We start from the raw sequence: 21,813 nt of genomic DNA, 5'->3' as shown, positions 1-21,813 counted from the left end.
TGAGCTCTTTAAGGCGACAGCTTCCTTCCTGCTATGCAGATACGATGGCAATTCATTTCCCCCCATCAAAGTTCTCGCTTTGATCAAAATTTAAATATGGTTAGCCAAGTTGCTTAGTGCGGATTGTTCTGCACAAGAGATTTTGGCTGGTTATTTTAAGGAAGCGCTGCTTTGTGTTAGGAATCTGGGTAATGTGGGATGAGGCTGCCGGATAAAATATTGGAACCCATTTTATATGTGTTCTGTATGTGTACTTTTAGAAGACATCTGAAGGCAGCCCTGTTTAGGGAAGGTTTTAATGTTTAATAGACTCTTGTATTTTAATATTCTGTTGGAAGCCGCCCAGAGTGGCTGGGGAAACCCAGCCAGATGGGCGGGGTATTATTATTATTATTATTATTAATAATAATGGTATCTACTTGCAGGAGACACTAACTGAAGCATGTCCTGCACCAATCTGTTTATGTGTTCCTTCTCATGCCCAGTCAGAGCTTACAGGTATTGGACACACCTGGCATTCAGAGAGATGATGCTATTGACTGTCTCTGCAAAATTTTGTGTCTCATATTGTTTGTCTGGGACTTGAGCAATCTCTTATTTTTTTATGGTCCCAGGCTACTTGGAAATACACACACATGAAGACAAGTCACCAAACATGGCCAGTGGGCCATATTGGACTCGCATCGTCTGCTTAAGCGCCACAGAGGCACTCCAGATTTAGGGGGTGGTTGCAGCAGTATTTAAAGCACTCAGTTCGGCTGATTTGAAAGCAAATCACATCCAGATCAGAGTCAAAACTGACTGCAAAGTCGCCCCTCAACTCTGTCCTTGTGAAGGGGAGGGGGCAAAGCAGACCACATCCCACATGTCTTGGGATTGCGCTGGCAGTGTTAGGAGCAAAGCAGACGAGATATGGGTTGTTACAAGATGATGGTGGCAGTGGTGATATGTACATGCCTTCCCATCAATGCTCTAGGCAGCTTAAAAAGCAAAAGCAAAAGCAAAAACCGACACTATACAAAGTTAAAAAATACAAAAGGAAATAATTAGCATAGATGAAAATAACAATTCAAAAACCTCCCTTCTAATGAAGATGGAGAAAAACAGGTTTTATGCAGCTCTGCTTAAAACAAACAAATGAGTAAGAGTACAAAATGTATTTTGGTGGTGAACCTGGAGTCCTCCAAATGTCATTGGGCTCCAAGCTGCATCAGTCCCAGCCAGAATGGTGAACTGCTAAGGGTGATGGAAGTTGGGAGTCCAGCAACATTTGCTCATTATTTAAAACCACATTTGAAACAGGAAAGGCCTATTGCTGATTTTTAAAGCACATAGTGCACAGTCCCTAGTCAGCTGCAGGTTGTTTGAGAGCTCCTCCTGCTGGCCACTTGGTTGGAAAGAGAGCAGCACATTGGTTCATCTTTGTGTCAAAAATATTTTTACACGTTTCAAGAGTCTCAGGGCGAACTGTACAGTAGAAGTAGATGCTGTTGCACAGCTTAGTTGTTCTGTTTAGTCTGTGGCTCTGCAGAATCAAATAAGCTATGGCAGAGCATGCAGTTACATGTGGGGCCTGCAATAAACATTTGCAGTATGAAGTGCTCCTGTTATGGACATTCCACCTCCACCTCTCATCAGCAGTCAGTCAGCATTCCATGCCCACTGAGCATGCTCTGTCTTCATTGGGTTCTTTTTCAGGGTTCCCTTCCTACTTAGTGGTTTTCTTTTTCTAAAGATTAGTAGAATTTCTGCAGACCTTGGGGTTCTCAAGAGTACTGTGCAGATGGTGTTGTTTTGCCTACTATCTCTGAGGTCTCAGGCTATGTAAGGCTGAATACAAATATGTAGCAGAAGGTGTATTAATATGCAGTCTTTAATTTTTTGGGGGGGGTTCCTATGCAGATTAGTTTAAATTTGCATAGGAAAATTTTCTGCTGCTGTAGAGCAGCTGTAGGGAGCCTCCAGTCACAGGCAAAATTATGCCTGTCAATTTGGTCTTCAAGGTTGTTGCCACCTGTCCCACATCCAATGTCACATACAATGGCAGGTGTGGGGCAGTTGTGAACGTGGCCTCAAAGGGACAATCGGCAGCCTAAAGTTTATTTGCAAGTGGGGGTCCCTATCACACTGACAGGAAGCCACACTGGGCTGTCCGCACTAGACAGTTCCTGGTGGGAGAACACCCTAGCGCAGCTTGGGGGGCTTGTTTGCTCAGTTCCAAAGCAGTTTGCATTCAAGCCGATTTCTCAAATGAAGGGCGAAAGCTCAGTTTCCAGGGGCGCAAAGCTGAGCATGCTCCATTGCAGGCACACTCCCAGTGCCAATCAGTTGTACCTGCTGACCAGCTATCAGTGGTTACATCGATGCTCTTGGATTGAAAGGCGATTGTCAAAATTGGCCTGTGAAGGGTTGGGGAATTAAGGACCTTTACCACCAGACAGATACAATTTAGCACACTTATTTTGCTTGTATTCCGTAAACAAAGCTTTGAACCTGCTAAGCTTGCCTAACGTCATATTTGCAATTGGCATCCGTTCCTTGTTACAAAGGAACTTGTGAAACAGGAACATTTTCTGCCCCACATCACTGATTTCTTCATTCGTGGCACAATTCAGGTCTCAGAGGACCTTTGCAGTATGTCATAGATAAGGCAAAACAAGATGGCTACTACTGCAGTAACAAAGCTGGAGATTAACATTAGGTTGAGGATCAATGCCATTAGAATGGAAGGTTTCTGAAAGTAAAGTGCCCTGCCACTTAGATTGTTGCCAATACTCCCGTGAGCCTTTCTTTCCCCTCTTTTGCGTGACAAATTCGATGCTTTCCATCACGGATTGTCTGTAGCCTCACCTAGGAAAAGTGGCTGGTACTAGGAGTTAGGGATGCTAAAAGCTGCTGCCGGTTCAGATAGATAATACTGGGATAGAAGGATAAATGGTCTCACACTATATAGGGCAGTGCCATAAGTTGGTAAGTTCAAAAACAGTAAGAAGCACTGGAACAAGCCCGCCCACTTCCATGCCAGGAGCTCCTTAGTTGAAAGCAGTGCTTCCCCCCCCCTAAAAAAAATGTTTAGGGGTACTCTCATTTTCCTACTCATATTGAAATACTGCCCCTCAATGAGGCCAAACTTAGATTCACAAAATGTTTAGGGGTATGCGTATCCCTGTGTCCCCCCCAGAAAAAAAGCACTGGTTGAAAGCCATGTTCATACAGTGGTACCTCGGGTTACAGACGCTTCAGGTTTAAGACGCTTCAGTTTACAGGCTCCACTAATCCAGCAATAGTACCTCGGGTTAAGAACTTTGCTTCAGGATGAGAACAGAAATTGTGCGGCGGCAGTGGGAGGCCCCATTAGCTAAGTGGTGCTTCAGGTTAAGAACAGTTTCAGGTTAAGAACGGACTTCCAGAACGAATTAAGTTCTTAACTCGAGGTACCACTGTATAGCCTTTCATGATAAAAAAAAGGGTTTGTTGCCCTTGTTAACTGTTTTCGAGCTGAGAATGGCTCTTCTTCTCAATGAATCCTCCACATGCTTTTTCATGGCTCTGTGTTGCAGATGACTAAGAACGGCACCGTGGAGTCCGAGGAAGCAAACACTTTGACACTGGACGACATTTCCGACGATGATATAGATCTAGATAACACAGAAGTAGACGAGTACTTCTTTCTACAGCCTCTGCCAACAAAAAAGCGAAGGGCACTCCTGAGAGCCTCCGGGGTCAAGAAGATTGACGTAGAAGAAAAACACGAGCTGCGAGCCATTCGCCTGTCAAGGGAGGACTGCGGCTGTGACTGTCGAGTCTTTTGTGACCCAGAAACGTGTACCTGCAGCCTTGCAGGCATAAAATGCCAGGTGAGAACTGAACTCAGGTACAGTCTCAAAGAAGCCGGGGGGAACGAGGGGAAGCCAAAGTATACTTACAGGTGTTTGGTTTTTTAAAAACCCAGTGGCATCCTCCCCCCGCCATTCAAATATTCCTAATGTCTTTTTCATACTTCCCCCAGTGGTAGGAAATTCTAGGAGTCTCTTTATAATGCCTGTCTCAGTATGCAACAGCAACTATGCTGTTGGGAGGCCAGGTGAGTGGCAGCACCCACCCACCCATTTGCTACAGGGGAGCAGTGTAAATAGGGTTCTCATAAGTCATGGCTTCTGATGATGAGTCCTAAGCCTGGTTAAGCATAACCATGGTTGACAGCTATGGTAACATAACAGTTGAGATCATTTGGGTCCAGCAGAGTGCGGACGGGGGGACTCATGCTCTAGAAAAGAGCATGAAACCCCCAAGGACCAATCTTGATTGCTTTCCTATTAGCAAGCAATCAGCCGTTTTACATTTACGTTGCCCTTGGTGTCCTTTAAGGGACGCGGGTGGCACTGTGGGTTAAACCACAGAGCCTAGGACTTGCCGATCAGAAGGTCAGCGGTTCAAATCCCCGCGACGGGGTGAGCTTCCGTTGCTCGGTCCCTGCTCCTGCCAACCTAGCAGTTCAAAAGCACCTCAAAGTGCAAGTAGATAAATAGGTACCGCTCTGGCGGGAGGGTAAACGGCATTTCCGTGCGCTGCTCTGGTTTGCCAGAAGTGGCTTAGTCATGCTGGCCACGTGACCCAGAAGCTGTACGCCGGCTCCCTCGGCCAATAAAGCAAGATGAGCGCCGCAACACCAGAGTCAGTCATGACTGGACCTAATGGTCAGGGGTCCCTTTACCTTTGGTGTCCTTTATGGAGCAACCAATTTTGAGATTCTTCCTTTCCAATGTCCCCCTGCTCTGGATTTATTCCCGCAAGATGCAATATAATGGACTGGGCATTTTAGAATTAATGTAAATCATTTATTTTCCGTATCACCCCTTTGACCATATATCTGAGGCAGCTTTCCTGAATATAGCTCCTGGCTTTTACTGCCAATTTCTAGCTTGGCAAGGTTCTGCACTATAGAGTTCCTCCTTCCCAGACCCTTAGTTAATCCATGGTCTCTTTCCTAAAGGTGGATCGTATGTCTTTCCCATGTGGTTGCACTAAAGAAGGATGTAGCAATACGGCAGGTAGAATTGAATTTAACCCCATCCGCGTTCGGACTCACTTTTTGCACACTATAATGAAACTTGAATTGGAGAAGAGCAGAGAGCAGCAAGTCTCTGCGCTGAACGGTTGCCACGGCGAGATAAGCGCTCACAGCAGCTCTATGGGCCCCGCAGCCCACCCGCTAGAATATTCCGTCCCGGATAACTTTGAGATTGAAGCAGAATCTCGGGCTGGCGTGATGCACTTGCAGTCGGCTGATGACTTGGACTGCCCAGGAGAGGAGGAGGAGGAAGAGGAGGAGGAAGACGCTAGCAGCTTTTGTAGTGGGGTTACAGATTCCAGCACCCAGAGTTTAGCACCCAGTGAAACTGATGAAGATGAGGAAGAGGAAGAAGATGACGATGAGGATGACGACGAGGAAAAGGTGGATGACTTTGTGGAAGGGTTGGGTGCTCATGGCGACATGGTGCAAGCTCTTCCTTCGGTCCTCTGCTACTCTGACAGCACCGCCATGCACGAGAGTCACTCCAAGGCTTCCTCCTACTATGGCAACTCCTCAGCGCTTTATTACCAAATAGAGAACCACAGCCCTGGCACTCCTAGCCAGATGCGTGAGGCTTACTCTGAAAGGGATACAGTTAAGAATGGTAATCTTTCTCTGGTGCCTTATAATCCAGCTTCAGAACAGTTTGTGGACTACACACGGCAATCAGAGGAAAGTTATAGCGGCTCGCTTTATCCTCCTTCAAACCCGTCCGTCATAGTTTGCTGCTCGTCTTCGGAGAGCGACGGCACTGTTCCGTGTAGTAGCCTATACGCTGAGCATAGGCCAAGACACTCCCAAGTGGACTTTCCCTCATACTTGAAAAGTCCTTCTCAAGATGGATTTGTTTCTGCTTTGAATGGCGGCACTCACCTCCCAGAGCATCCCGCTGAGAATTCGCTCAGCCTCTCAGAAAAGAGCAGACTGCATGAAGAGTGTATCAAATCGCCTGTCATGGAAACGGTACCTGTTTAAATTATTTTCGGACGGAATCCCTATATTTAACTGCACTCTGTTTTAATTCCCTGGAACCAATCTCTCCCCCCTCTTAGCAATAGAGGTAAGGGGACAAGACTGTGGTTAGTGTTTTGAATATTTCTTCTGGTTTAGGCCATTGCACAAAAGCAGTTCATGTAAAATGTTAAAATTTAAAAGCGGGGGGGGGGGGGGGAATCAAATGGTCTTTTGATAGAAAATACCTAGATTAAATAATAATACTAAATAGTCACCTACCTGTTAAACTACATGAAGCTGGCCTATCGAGACTCAAAGCTTCTCTTTGTATTATCAGACCAGTACAAGATAATGAAAATTTTACTTTGGAAACGTCATGTTTAGAGTACAAAATTGTCACACATATTTGAAGAGATGGTGACTTTTTAAATGTAGATGTGATTACTGTACAAAAAAACCGCCCCTGAATTGTTTGGTAATGTATATTTTATTTATTGTAGCTTAGTACACATGTCTTGATAAAAAATGAACAGCATGTTCTTTGGAGCTGAACATTTGAGCAGCACAGCACAGCCACTTCAAATTTCATAAGGAAAATTATATAAATATTTTGTGACCACGTCTGAAGCTGACATTGAATTATGTTCTTTGAAGTGCCCTAGCCTCCAGTCATACTTGTAAGCTAGGGGCAGTCCAGGAAGTACCACTGCTAGGCATGATTCGCTCGTTTCAGCAACACGGGTGGGGCATTCCTGCCCCATCTCTATAAAATGAATGAAGGGCGTGCACAAGCTCCACCTTCTGAACTGCACTCATAGGCATCTATAATTGCTAGGAAGGTGAAATATAGGACAATCCTCTGGTTTTTGGTTTTAACTGGCACCAACATCCCTTGAAAATAAAGGAAGCTGGGCACAAGTCACCAAAAGTTAGTTGTGACTGGTTCATGCGTTTATTTTCTTTTGGGCATTTCATTTGTTGCTCAGTTTTCTACTCAAAAGCTACGTAAGGAAATGAACACTATTAAATACATGCAGAATCTAGCTGCTCTTCACATCTTCCTGCGCTCCACTTCCCAGAGGCACAGGTGTGTTTTTTTGCCATTGGACCTATGATGTAACATATATTATCATAGTAGTACAACCACTGCTTCTTTAGTAGTATGTACCATAGGGACGGGACCTCCAGTGACACCCCACCCCCCACCCAAAAATAAACCCCCAGAGAGACTTTAATTTCTTACATTTTTTAGGTTTACAGGTTGGAGCACATGGTTCTCCCCTTACCCATTTTATTCTCTCAGTAATCCTGGAAGGTATTTTAAAGACAGGCACCTAGTCGATTTTGTGACTGAGTTGGGAGTTGCCCACTCTAACCACTACACAACACCACCCTTGCTCTCCATTAGCCCCATGCACAGACTCCCCATTACCTACAGTGGCCACATGAACATGTCAGATTGTCACTGTTTTGGGGTGGGATTCAATCACACACCAGGGTGCACAGTCGTAATTGTTGACAGGTTTCATGCAACAACCCGCCCTCCAAACATCAGCCCTTTTTGCAGTAAGGAAAGTGTGGGATAACACTGTTATCTAACCTGTGCACAAGCGTATCAGAATGAATGTTTATTTAAAAAGCCAATGCTTTCTAATCTCCCCGCAAACAAATCAGGATGAATGCTCAAATTAACAGGCCATCTGGATTGCTATGGTTAATAGAAAACTAGCCTGATGAACCAGTGAAATCAACGGGACCTCATCTTCAATTCTTTCAGTAGAATTTAGTTGCAACTACCTTTCGGTGCATTGTGTGCCTCATGTTCACTTTCAGGATGAAAACTCTGGCTCTTTGTTGCCCTGCAAATATACAGCTAACTAATGCACTTTAGGGCCTCCCCTTACTTGTGGAGGCTATGGAAAGTCTTCAAGGTATGCTAGATGGTAGGTTTTTTAATTTTATTTTACTTTTAAGTCATATAGGCAAAAATTAGGGGGGGGGAATGATCCATGTTTTCTCTAGCCAATTTCTGAATATATGAGTAAGTCACTGGTAAGAGGAGTCTTTGTGTTGAGAAAGCAACTGCATTGTAAATAGAAGACAGACAGGGTTCTAGGGGCATTGAGCCATTCACTCCAATGTGACTTAAGATTTCACCTATGGTACTGTAGCAATATTTTAAAGGCCTGATCCAAAAGGAGGTTGAAATCAACAGGAATATGTCCGCAGTTGCTGGTGTTCAGTTAAAGGACTCAAGCCTTTGCACTCTTTGTTTTCTGCTATTTATGCTCCAGCCAAGGCTACTGTGGACTTTGCCTTCTCCATTTACATCTGTGGAGGAAGCGGGTGTGTGTATGCAAAGAAATGGGAGTCTGGAGATGTGAACTCCGCTGAAGTGAACTGGGGATCCTTGCAGGCAGCAGAGCACTGTGTGCACACCACAGAAATCCCTAATCAGGTGGCTGCTAATAGAAAAGATTGTTTTTAAGATTTCTTATTCAATGCCTATGAGTGTAACCTAGGACTACAAAAGTCCAACATCTGTCTTTCCCACTTAACAGCCAAGTCAAGAGTTTTACCATATCCACAGATAATATAAAACTCTACTTTTTGGAAAAGGGCAGTTTAATAAGGCTATCCACACATAATCCTTTCATCTACAGGGGCAATTTTAAATTTAAAGCCTTGAGCACCGCCTATCTAAAAAATACATCACTTCCTGTTGCGTTTGGATAATTCAGTTCTTTTAAAAAGGGACTTGAGGAAGCACCTTTGTGCGCCGGGTAAACACAAACCCTTACTGGACAAACACTGTGATAAAAAGAATCAGCTGAACTTACTGCTACAGTATTTTACATTTAAGTAACATTTAAAATTGATATCCATATCCAGTTTCGATCAAGATTATACCTATCATGTAGAAATACCCTGTGCAGCCATGTACACATTTTGCTCCCTGCTGTAGACTTAAGGGTACTGTCTTAAATCAGCCTTTCTAAATTGGCTGTAAATGTTTGCCTTTAACCACTTGCTCCTGGGGCAGGTGACACGGCCCTTCTGTCAATCAGCTCATGCTCCAAGGGGGCAAACGCCATAGTTGTATGAAGCATCAAGCTTCTTTAATCGTTTTATTCACTATTTTACCAGCCTGCATAATTCAAGCAGCCGGATCAACGTCTGCCAGACAGCAAGGCCCAGAGTCACTTGGATGTTAGCAAGGAGTCAAACTTCCTTCCCATGTGAAGCTCTCTCACATTCTACAGCACCGCAGATTTGTTCGAATCTCCACCCACCCCCAAAAATCCAATTTCCTTTTGCCATATGGAGCACAATGCATGGGAGATGGTGGAATGAACTCCCGTGGCTCACACAAGTGCTGTACTTCCTGTATTGTTAGCCCTTGGTTTGATATCTGTGAGCCTTACGTGCCAAATGGCTTGTTGTGACTAAATGACAAATAACAGTGAATGTGTTTTGTACAAGTTTTGCATGTTCTGCTTTAGTTTTCGTGATGGCTCTCTAGGCCATACAGATAATGAAGATGATCTTGCTGAGTTTACATGCATTGATGCACATTAGTTTTAGGTACCAGTCAGCAAGTTGGAACACAGCATTCCCATTGGAAACAGACATTGTCGTAACTATTTCTGTCTAATAACAAATCACCCCACACATTAATTTTAGCAGGCCAGAAGGAAAACAACTGGGAGCACTTTCCTGGCCAATTAAGTCTCACTTGCATGTTGTGTTATTGATCTTTAAAGATGGGCAGAGCAGATTGATTTGGCTCCAGGATTTTTAATTTTTTTGTTTTTTGATACAGCCAGGAGTGTTCTTTCCCGAAGTCTTCCAGTCTGCCTGCCGTTCTCAGTTACAGTAATCCAGTGCATCCCAAAGTCACCGAAAGGTTTTATTTTTTTTACCCCAGACACCAGATAGAGCACATGGAGAAATAGCCTCTACTGAAATGATTGCAAGGATATAATCATGCCATAGAATACAAGGCTTTTTTACATCAAGCCCCATGCACAGATGGATGAAACGTGAGATGAAACAACCATGCTGGATCCCATTTTTCTTCACGTAGCATCCTTCTGGGAATGGGACCCAGTGTGAAAGGGACAGGATGCTCTTACTGGATCAAGATGACTCAGTTTACATTATAAGGGAATGCTCTTAAAATTTTCAGGAAATTCCCAATGTGCTAGATAAATTTATTTTTGTCCTCAATTATTTCCCTTTCTCCCCCTTCCCATTAATTTCCACAGGAAAATAGAACCATGTTTAAAACATGACTACAAGGATGTGGGATAATATGGAACACAACACACAAGTTTGCAACTAACCTAAACTGAATTAATCTTGTTCGACACAAGTAGATGAATCCTAGTGGGAATGGGAGATGCACAAATCCTATGGCACAGTCAAGTGCTTTCTGTTCATATAGATGCATATCCTGATCAAAATAGATAATGCAACTCTCGAAGATTATGTTTATACATATCCCTATTTGCTAGAGAATGTAATACCAAGGAGGAGGGAGTAAGGTGCCAAATATTACATTAGCAAGCAGGAGGGCTTCCCTGCAAGACCGAAAGCTTAGTTTCATTGTAAGGAATATACGTAGTTCCAAAATAGATATGCTGCAGCTCTTAGGATCACCTGCCAACACCTGAGCAACACTGTGTCCCCTGCTGCTAGTGTAAAGGACTAGCATGCCTCAACCTGTTAAGTCTTTTAGAAATAAGCATAGGCTCCAGCCCCAACTCTTGTAAGTTGCTATGGAAGACAATACCATCAGTAATAACTGAAAAAGGAGGGAGGGGATATGGAAAGGGGAACAGAACCAATGTGGTCTACTTACCCACCTGCAAAGGACTATGCCTCATCTACGGCAGTGCAAGCTATTCCTTGAGCTGTCTGTTAAGAAAACCGTAGGGTTGGAGTGGCAGTCCATCAAAATTCCATTTAGGAAATTTTATTTGAGATGCATGGTGAAAATAGCCTTTCCTCACTGCCCCCCAAAACCTTAACTATGTAGATTTCATGGGGTGTTTTCACTTTTTTCCTCTGAGGGTAGGTACCTAGGTGACCTGAAACTCATTTGTTTACAGCCAAAAGAAATATTAATATAGGAGCATGAATTTAAAGCTTTTACTATTTCATACCTATTGATTCAGATGACTACCATATTCACCTCATCCATGCAAAGTAATTCATTCATTCAGTAATTCTTCATTCAGTGGACTAAGTTACAGGTGTTTCGTTTGGAAAAAGACTTGGGGTGGAGTTGGTAAAAATAACACATGCAAAGTACTAGAAATTTGATAAGACATAAATAGTAAAGAAAAATCCCTTCCTCTCCCAACAGCCTGGAACTCACCATAATGAAACTGAACTGCTCTTGCTTTCTTTCATTTACCTACTTTGCTATTAAGGTTTTCAAAGGGGAAAGCATTGTGTGGACAGGGGTGACCCAGCACTTTATTAGAGTGATGCAGCTTATTCTGATTCACACTGTGTATACCTTATGTAAGAAAACTCACCCAATGAGGAATCTCTTTGCTTTGGACAATTATTAGCTCTGTATGACTTACCCTATCTACTGCCCCTTCTTTTTTCTTTCTCAATTGCCACTGATATATGGAAAGAAAAACGCAAAGTTCATCTGTAACTCTGATCTGGAATGTCCTCAAGAATTAAAGTAAATAGTGTATACAGCCGTGGGTCCAATGGTATTTCCAATTCAGGAAAAACAAAAAACCAGAACTCGTGCTTTAAGATGTAGAAGTAGATTCTCATAGCTGCTTGAAAATTGTAAATAACCGTAATGCTGCTTTAACTTAACACATTTGAGGGTAGATACACATGAGGGTGGTTTTTGATCACCATGGATGGGTCTCTCAACTTAGCCATTGTAGACAGAAGCTACACACCACCACCCAAAGCCTCTCACTGGTGGTTAGTGTTATGCAAGGTAGCTTTGGCTCAGCTACTGTGGGCCCCTGCTCTGACCAGGTCACTTGCTCCCAGTTTTCTGTTCCTCAGGCATTCTTCCAAGACGTTTATGGCAAGAGAATAGAATGTTAATGTAAAACTCAAAACCCATAATTGGCATTATTCCCTCCATGTGTTGATTTAATTTTGCTTTATAAGTTGCAACTTCACAAATACCAAAAGGGTAATGTAGGCAACAAAAACATTTGACAAAACTTAACCTGGACCTTATGCTGTAATCTTTTATTTTAACTGTATCTTGTATTTATATTTTCAGTATTTATGATGAATGACATGTAATTTGATGTATTTATTGTGGCTTATTTCTGCAATGTATATATTACAAAATAAGCATTTATAAGTCTTAAAATTAGGTTATTTTTTTTCTTAGTGGCACTCGTATTATGCTGTATTTTTACTATATATTGTACAATATATATTTATTGTCTATTTGTTTGCAACAAAGTAAATCAGGTTTCTACGTTACATCTATTACTGCCTCTTTTGTACTGGGGAAGGGGTATCTTAATCGGTTAAAGTTTAATACTGTTTTTATTTCTTTTCATGGTACAGAAGATAAAATTTTGAGAAAACAATTATTACAACAGTAAACAACAAATAACTTGTCCTGATAAAATTACAAACTATTCATGCGTTCATTCTTCTCTGCCTGGGAGTTACTACTTTGGAAATCTGCAAAACTAATGAGGACTTACCCAGATGCACCCATTCAAAAGGCCACATAGCACTTTTATCCTGAGTGTTACAAACTCAGCATTAGGGGTAGGCCAACCTGTCTTGTATAGTCTACCATCTTGGTTTTCCTGGAATCACTATGGCCTACTGATACATTTTAAAATTTCCAAAGCAAGAGTATATTATTCAAGATCTCTTAACTGTAGAGCTTAACTTATCCATGACAAGGAACTCTGAAAACAAGCAAAGTGTCTTTCCTGGATCAGATCAAGTCCAAAATACTTTATTTTTTGCTCCATAAGACACACTTTTTTCCTCCTAAAAAGTAAGGGGAAATGTGTGCGTCTTATGGAGTGAATGCCTATGGACGGCAGCGGGATCCCACTGCAGTCGCGAGCGGAGGATCCATGGCTCCCCTTCCTTCCCAGTTTGCTTACACCCGTGTAAGCGGCTCCTGTCCAGCTTTGCTGCTTTAAAGTGAGTCGCGGAGGAGGGAGGGAGGGACAGGCTCTCCTTCCCTCCCTCCTCCCCGGCTCAGCTCGCTTTAAAGCAGCAAAGCGGGAGAGGAGCCACTTACACGAGAGGAGGCTTCTGGGGTTCCCGTGTCGGGTCTGTCCAGGGGTGTGCTGCCTCCCTGCTCGTCGCTCCTTGAGCGCGCACGCTAAAGAAACATACAGCTCCTGTCCCTCTCACTCTCACTCTGATATACCAGTAGCTTATTAAATAGTTTAGTACAACATTTGATTCAGAATATTCCCCCCCCCCCCCTGTTTTCCTCCTCTAAAAACTAGGTGTGTCTTATGTAGTTCAAATTCTTTTGCAAGAGTCCTAGCAATCAGCAGCCACTGGTGGGCCACAATGAATTGACTAATTTAACCTTTGTTGTATTCCACATGACATTGGGGAAGGGCTTTGAGGCGCTAAGCATGAAAAACATCATTCTTCCCAGCCCTGCAATTCCTACTTTTTTTCTTTCAGAAGTAAACTTTTTTTTTTATCATGGGACTTTCAGTGTGACTTCTGTCCCAGTAAAAGTTGCGTTCCCACTGGTAACCCAGCCAACTACACATTGCTGCTCCCCAACTCTTCATTCCAGTTTCCTCCACATCACTCTCTTATGCACCTTCTGCTAGTCTTCCAAAAGCAGAATCAGCAACAGGAGAAGCCTGCAGTTTAAACAGTGGTGGTGGAAAAACAGTACCTTTCTTAAGAGCAGTTTAGCTCTTAAGGTCACAGAGGTCTAAGAGGAGGGCCCTATTTTCAAGGGACTGAGAGGAGCTGTAATTTAAAAGATATGGAGATGCAAAAGACTAGGATTTGGGAGTGGGGATAGGGCTGAGAGAACTGGGGCAGGTTTTTTCTATTTATCACCACCCGCCCTTGGTGAGGCTTGTTTGACAATGAGAAATCCAGCCTTTAGAGTTATCAGCCCAGTCATGTGAAATACCCTGCTAACAAGAGATTCAGCAGGTGCCTTCTGTGCCAGCTTTTAAACAGCTGCTAAAAACTTCTCGGTTCTGCCAGGCAATTAAGTGCACATCCCCACAATGGCCTAGTGATGTTTGTTTTTAAGTTCTTTTTTATTTTAAACTGGGCTTTAACTTTTTATGACTTTCTTGTTTGGTTTTAGGTTTTTATCTTGTTGTAAACCACCGTGATACAGCGATATATGAATATTTAAACAAACACATGTTCAAAGCAGCCAATCACTTCTTTCATGGGTAAAACTCTGTGCCATCAGAAACACCACCACCCTTGTCAGCGGAATTTGGTTCATGTGGGTTTACACAAAGGATTGGGAAGCTGTTTTTCTAGACGCTATTGGAAATAATTTTGCAACAGCATCCTCTGCTGGTTAGTTTATTGAACAAGCATTTAATAAATAAGAACTTCAAAAGGTTTGTTGGTTTGCTTGTTTTAAAAAGGAGCATTATTATTATTATTATTATTATTATTATTATTAAATGCATATACCGCCCTATACCTGCAGTTCTCAAGGCGGTTCACAGGATAAAATTAGACTATAAAGCTACAAAGTACATAATCAGTAGTCTAGATAAATCTGATATTAAATATTATCCTGTTAAATACACTCTGCAGACACGGGGAATGAATCTCCAACATTAGCATGTTCCTTTCAGGAGCTATACCTTTCACTGATTCCCTTTGTCTATTTTATAGCTACAGTCTCAAAGAATTTGAAAACAGAAATAACTAAAATAAAAGATAACACAGGATTGATAGAACTGTAATAATAGAATGCTGCATTTTACAAAATATATTATTATCTGAATGAGATTACACATATGGTGTACCTTACCCGGATTGATGCAAGAGAAAGAAATCAACATCTGCTGCCAAGCTGCTATTTATTTTGCTGTGAATGATGATCGATGGAGCTCTGTGGCTTCCTTTGGAGGAGACATACTGACACAATCACAAAAAAACACAAATATCTTTTTCACAAGCACTTGAATGCAAGAAAACAGCTTTGGAGAATGCAACAACTTATTTCCCATTTGCCAGAAACAGATGGGTGGTCCTACTTTTTAACTTCTGGATTTGGGTCTGCCTTTAATGGAGCTGCTCAGATTCCAAAGAACCTTGTGGAACCAGAGGCCTAAGAAAGGAGGTAGGGCTCCAAAACGTATCAGGTTATTAAAGGAAAGGGGCACTAGAAAATGATAGCTGAAGAAGTTTAAAAACAGAGGAATTAGGTGAAATAAGAGAAAAATCAGAGCATGCATTTGAACATAAGGTGCCGATAGACGCTGTAGCTTCTAGACCAGGCATCCCCAAACTCGGCCCTCCAGCTGCTTTGGGACTACAACTCCCATCATCCCTAGCTAACAGGATCAGTGGTCAGGGATGATGGGAATTGTAGTACCAAAACAACTGGAGGGCCGAGTTTGGGGGTGCCTGTTCTAGACGATGGCATGCAACCATGTTACTGCTACAGGCCAGTGCCTACAGGCCTCAGTAATTTGCAATGCATTCATTATTCTAACGTCCAAAGGATGCTCTAGAAATTAATCTGGATAGTCTAGATTAATTCCACATCAGGCTGCCTGCTCCCTCCTGCCAGAGTGAGCAATACAAATACACAAACATGGCTACACTTTGCCTGCAGAACTGCCAAACATTTGTTCGTGGTTGGTCCCAGGGCTGTGCTGCAGCAGTTGCCAAGGTTTCTTGTGTTTCCTTTTTTTAGTGGCTTTGAATATCATACCAAGTCACTGGAGCACTCTCAGACCCAAGCAAAGAAACAGAAAGCTGCACACACACCCAAAATTCCAAAGGGTAGCTTTTGCATCAAAATATTTTTATTTTATTACATTTATGAAACAAAATTAAAGAGGCATTCTGTACAGCATATCATGTATACCTCAAATAAATGCTTAGGAGTACAAGGAAGAATTAAGAACTCAGCCTAGAACAACTGTAGTTAAATGTATCACGTTTAAATCAGATGGAAGACCATTGCAGTGGTGGGGTAGAGACACAGCAGAACTGCATGCTGCGGAAAAGATAAAAATATAACGAAGTGCTATGAAGTCATAATTATAGCCTCAGTTTATAGTTTTGGTTGAACGTTTGGGGCAATGCAAGCACGGAGGAAGAAAAAGTAGTAGTTAACTTTGTGACATAAACACCAAATCAACAAAGTAGAGGAAAACCACTGTATAAACAGAAAACATACTTTTAAGGAAGAACAATAGTTTTGCTTCAACCATCTGCCACATTGCAAAATTCTGCTTATGCAAGCAGCATCTCAACAATAAGCTTTCAATAGTGTATATGCAAGGCCTCAAGTAGTTGCAACATCCACTTCTTTGTTTAAAACCAGAGATACCAAAATAAAGAAAACTGCTTTATCAGCTTCTTGAGATGGCAAGTGCTGTAACAACCTCCCCCAATCTAATGTCCTCCAAATGTTTTGAACTACAGCGCCCCATCACCCCTGAACATTGGCCATGCTGGCTGGGGCTGACAGGAGTTGTAACCCAAAAGATCTGAAGACCAGCTTTGGCTGGATCCGGAAAGGCCCCCAAGAGCACAGAAAGTGCTTCCACATATGCCTGGGGTGGTGATGAGCAATTTTCATTTCTGGTGGCAACCCTCTAACTCCTCCATGGGGAAGAGCTGGGGCCAACTTTGTAAGGTCTGTGTGTGCACATGAAACACAGCACAGGATTCTATGAATGAATAGCAAATATATGTCTGCAATGCTCAGGGGGAAAAGCTCCTCCATGGTGGCATCCGTCCCCTCTCTTTTAAACACTAGAGGAATTATTCACAAAGAGTGAGCTTTTATTTGCAACTTCTTGGTTTAATTGCTAAGGGTGGATCGAATGTAATGCCAGTTATCTGATTCTAGCACAGTGTAACGTTCTCCTCCCCAGCATGCCCTCTAAATCTGTTCCAGGGGCTCTCCCCAACCCTCTGGAGCAGATTTGTGGAGGAAGAATCTAGTTGCACGAGTGAAAATCCATGAGCTGATGTAGCATTGTACTTGAAAACCCCTCTATTTTTCTCAGCATTGTTGACCCATCACACTAAGCAGCAAAAAGTGCTGAATACTGACTCTTAATTAAGGTGTTTAATCACAGAATGTGCAACCAGTAAGATATTTTGTTAAAATTCCTTGCATGTAGAAAGCAAATAATCCTAACTCTAAACCCAGCAGGTTCAGTTAAAAAATTACAAATTTCTGATGAAAGACACCAGTTACTTAAAATGTTTTGCAATAGCTTTGAATTAAAAGGGTCATGTTTTAAATTGTGAACACATGAAAGAGGAAAATAGGAATTAGAGATATGGAAACGTGGAACCCACACATAATAGGGAAAAAATGAGACACGCCAGAATTGTCTAAGAAGCAAGTAATGCGATATAGCAGGAGAAACAATAAACACCTTTTCAACCAAAAGAGAACAATTTTGTAATCAGTTTCAGAAATCTCAAAACATACAAAGCTCATCACTGATAAGCATAATGAACAACAGAACACCAAAAACAGCAGCATACAGAGACCCAACCAGTTTGCAAGGGGCTAACACCAAGAAAGTATTATTCATTGGAGTGGTAATAGAACTTCATAGTTTCAGAAGAATTGATAAACTTCATAGATATTTCTTGCTATAAACACTGAGCCAACTAGATCAATGTGTAAACCAGGGGTGGTCATTTAAGGAAAGCTGTCACAGTTTAAATTATAAAGAACACCTATAAGGCACTCTATTTTTCAGAAAATATAGAAAAAAAATCATCTCCCGTAACCTCTATCAACAAGTTTCTTCAGTTATTGACCAGAATGTGTTTGTGAATGCATGTATGTAAAACTTTTACAAACTATCCCCAAACCACTGAGAATTGTGTCTTAAAGACAGAGGTTTTACAAAAATATATATACTGGAAATATAATTTCCAATATTTGTAAACATTTTTTTAAGAATCAAGAAACCTAAGTATTCCTTGGATTTCTTGCCAGCTAAATTGTGCATCTTAATTTTGAAGTAAAAATGCTTTATGTATTTTTTATTTTTTACAGTTAAGATGACTCTGCATAATTTAAGTTAAAGCTGGATAATTTTGAAGGAGATACAGTTCCCGTTTAAAACATCTCCTAATTACCAGTACTTAATTGTTTCGGCTAAAAATCCATTTTTGGAATACGTCTGAGGGGTTACACATCACCAAGCTTGGATGCTCTTTATTTCCTGTCAGGCACATCTTTAAGGCTGCGTTGTACAACGACTGGTCCTAGAAAAGTGGACAGAGAGAAGACACATTTTTATATTACTTTTTCTCCAAGGAGATTAGGGGGGCATGCCAGGACTACCCACTTTAACCTTACAACAATGCTGTGAAGTAGATTGGCCATACAGTGGCTTATGCGGAGTCGCTCAATAAACTTTGGGGCTGAGTGGGGATTTGAAACTGGCTCTGCCCAATCCAAGTACGACAGGTGATTGTACTATATCACACCGTCTCTCTAGTTCTGCCCATTAACCCAGCCAAGATTTTGTAGACATCATGCATACTTGGAGAGACAAAATTCTATCAATGCTGACAAAGACTGATGATTCTGCAACAAATTCCCCAGTGCTGAAAGCTGCAGCTATATTTACATCTTTGAATTTAGAGCCTGCTATATTCTAGAGGCTTACAGTGGGTTGAAGGTAGCAATATTGGATTTTTTTTTTTTAAATGCTTCCCTTTATCATAATGGGTTCACTGTTCTACAATGGTATCTAAAAACATGGCTGTAAAGAGCTGTTCTTGAGAGGTACCGGGAGAAGGGAAAATGAGATCTAGAAAGTTTTTACATAGGGCTCAGAACTACAGCTTTTTCTGCACATCTCAACAACTTTTCAGCTACCAGGAAGGAGCTGGAAAACCTCACACATGTTCTGAAGAAAAGAGTCATTCTAAGTATGTGCCAAGTTTCACACTGGGGGACAGGGACTTGCACAGAGGAGCTTATATGCAACAATAAATATCTCTAAGAAGAACTTGCTCCTGTAGCTGCCCTATCGTATGGGAGCAGTACATGTAAATGTAAAACTCCTCCTCCACATTTAATTATCTAGCAGCTCCAAACTATAAAAGCTATATGTTCTTTTTTTGCTTGGCTGAATTGATCTGAGAATACCTCTCGGATCTCCCATTTCTCTTCTGGAGGGGTTCTGCTGTTCTTCCCTTTGTAGCCACAGTCATGAAGTTGTGCTTCTCCTGATAAAGCATGCAGGCACAGCTCTTTCTGGATGTTGTGCCTAATTTCATGATGTGCAGAATATTCAAAGTACTATATAAAGAAACAATTCAGTCAGGGAAGTATCACCCAAAACTCAACCATACAAATTCATGGCGTCCCTTTGAACTCCAGATTAATGCTTACAGAACAACTTGATGCTTTGCAGGTGGAGTGCTTTATACACAATGCCTAAACCATGACAAGGGCAGGTCACTAAAAATAGTAGGGTGAAAAAGGAAAGATTTTAGTTTCCCTTCTGTCTCCCACTCAGAGACAAGGCAGGAGAGATAGCTATGTGGCAGATTCCCAATGAAACCAATTTGTACAGAGCAGATCCCAGAGCTGCTTGGGAAGGTAGGAGGCTCTCTGGAACAATGTAGGAAGTTGCACTGGGGCCTGCAGGGAGAATTGGTGAAAACTGCCTTCCCCTCCCTTATTCTAAAGGAGCAGCTTCTGCTTGACTCTGGTCCCTTCTATGAACAGAGTAGCCTTTCCATTCATGAGAGAGACATTCTGGATCTAACCCAGAATTAGTATGAAAAGTCTGTGCAATGTCTAAGGATCCTAGAACTCTTGCAATTGAAAGGTGCTATCCACTCAAAGTTAAGCACTTTTAAAGCCACACTGATTTCAGTGCTTAACTTTGGCAAGATCATATCCCAGGCATCTATCAATTGCAAGGGATAGAAGCAGCTGTCCAGCCATAGTGTGCCAGCACTGCCTTAACTGTATAAGTGAATTGTCTTCCACTGGCATGGCCCCCTTGCCAACGCTGATGTAGACCAGGCAATAATGACACTTGCAATATGCCCTGGACCTCCTTTGGGAGGATTGGTGGGATAAATATATATGCTATTAAATGAATACAAGTTACCAGATTGTTCTTCTCTTCCTGTATCAAACTAATAGTATGAAATTCAAAAACAAATACTATTTAATAGAAGAGACCAATGAGATCAGCAAGTTACTAGGTAACCACTAAGGAATCAAACAATGGAATTATTGTCCATATCTTTTGATGGACAATTGATAGTTTCAGTGTTGAATATGTAGCTTTCCTATTTGCCACTACAGTATTTTTTACGATAGGGTAATTTACATAAAAATGGAGTGGGTTTTTTTATTGAATGAAATGAACTATGATTTGCAACGCCTAGTTACATTTCCAGAGGTGCTACATTTAAGGGATGCAATATGTTCTGAACCATCTCTGCTCCACAAGTTGTGCACCGAGAAGTGTTGGTTAGAAGTTCAGCCATCTAGGAATGTACATAGGCTCAAAATGGTAGGTGGTTTTAGCATAGGGAAGACCACTCTAACCTCCCAGCATGAGGCTGTAAGTATGACAGGACAGATGACACAGGCCTGGTTGCTTAGTCACCCACTGGTTTCCTCCTTGACAGCAAAAGTTCTAAAGACAAAGGAAAAAGCAGCAGAAGAAAGAGGGAGGGAAAGAGTAAAGATTATTAAGTTTACAATGCAGAAATGAAGAGTGTTCCCGCAGAAGAGATCAGAAGCAGACAAAAAGCTGAAAGAGAGATGAAGAGTGCATGGCAGAGACAGTCAGGGAACTAGTGTAACCAAGGCAGTATATAGCATTATGGAAGTCATCCAAGTTATTAGTGTGAGGTTATAAAAGATGTGGACTCTGCAGAGGAAGGAGACTCAAATTGAGAGTTGGTCTTCACTTTGGGTTCCACTGCATCTATGCCAATGGTAGGCTACTCTCCCTAACACAATGCCCTCTTTTTATACTGAATACCTTAAATGAGAGACATGCTTACAAGATACACACTCAAACAGGAACATAAAGAACATCAGGCTTCCCAAATAAAACAGTGATTACACAGTAACTTCTAACCATAGGGAAGGCTCCAAATTTGGTGCTGCCCTTGGAGAGCTCCTTGCTCTTTATAACGCAATGCAGTAATCTAACCTTGAGGTTACCAGAGCATAGACAACAGTAGTTAGGCTATCCCTGTCCAGGTAGGGGCATAGCTGGGCCACCAGCCAAAGCTGATGGAAGGCATTCCAGGCCACTGAGGCCACCTGAGCCTCGAGCGACAGCAAAGGATCCAGGAGTACCCCCAAGCTACAAACCTGCTCCTTCAGAGGAAGTGTAACCCCATCAAGGGCAATCTCCTACCCATCCGGTCTAGTGAACCACTCACTAACAGGGCCTCACTGTTATCTGGATTGAGTTTCAGTTTGTTGGCTCTCATCCAGTCCATTACTTCCACTGCCTCACCTGCAGATGTAAAGGAGAACTAGAGCTAAGTGTCACCAGCATACTGCTGACAACTTACTCCAAACCTCCAGATAACCCCACCTAGTG

General features: G+C 42.1%; 2 protein-coding genes across 9 annotated transcripts in view; one reads left to right on the top strand and one right to left on the bottom strand.

Annotated features, from left to right (window-relative positions):
• The window catches only part of CSRNP3 (cysteine and serine rich nuclear protein 3), a 93,261-nt gene extending 80,633 nt beyond the window's left edge, over positions 1-12,628 (top strand). For 2 of the 4 annotated variants that reach the window (XM_083577256.1, XM_083577258.1), the window contains 3 exons: positions 3,561-3,857; positions 4,994-6,037; positions 12,599-12,628. In XM_083577256.1, coding sequence (XP_083433382.1) covers positions 3,561-3,857; positions 4,994-6,037; positions 12,599-12,613 — 1,356 coding nt within the window. In that variant the 3' untranslated portion in view covers positions 12,614-12,628. Of the gene's footprint in view, positions 1-3,560; positions 3,858-4,993; positions 12,512-12,598 lie in introns of those variants that run through there. The other 2 variants (XM_083577257.1, XM_083577259.1) reach the window with 1 other exon arrangement.
• Positions 12,629-16,022: 3,394 nt separating this feature from the next.
• The window catches only part of GALNT3 (polypeptide N-acetylgalactosaminyltransferase 3), an 18,513-nt gene continuing 12,722 nt past the window's right edge, over positions 16,023-21,813 (bottom strand). For 4 of the 5 annotated variants that reach the window (XM_083577264.1, XM_083577260.1, XM_083577262.1 and 1 more), the window contains 2 exons: positions 19,377-19,529; positions 16,023-18,484 (listed from right to left, as the gene is read on the bottom strand). In XM_083577264.1, the coding sequence (XP_083433390.1) occupies positions 18,362-18,484; positions 19,377-19,529 (276 nt within the window). In that variant the 3' untranslated portion in view covers positions 16,023-18,361. Of the gene's footprint in view, positions 18,485-19,376; positions 19,530-20,798; positions 20,890-21,813 lie in introns of those variants that run through there. The other variant, XM_083577263.1, reaches the window with a different exon arrangement.

The sequence above is a fragment of the Podarcis filfolensis genome (assembly GCF_964270895.1).
Source record: "Podarcis filfolensis genome assembly, chromosome: 1".
NCBI lineage: Eukaryota > Metazoa > Chordata > Lepidosauria > Squamata > Lacertidae > Podarcis > Podarcis filfolensis.
Note: the sequence above shows the minus strand (reverse complement) of the source record. Positions and strands in the feature narration are given on the sequence as shown.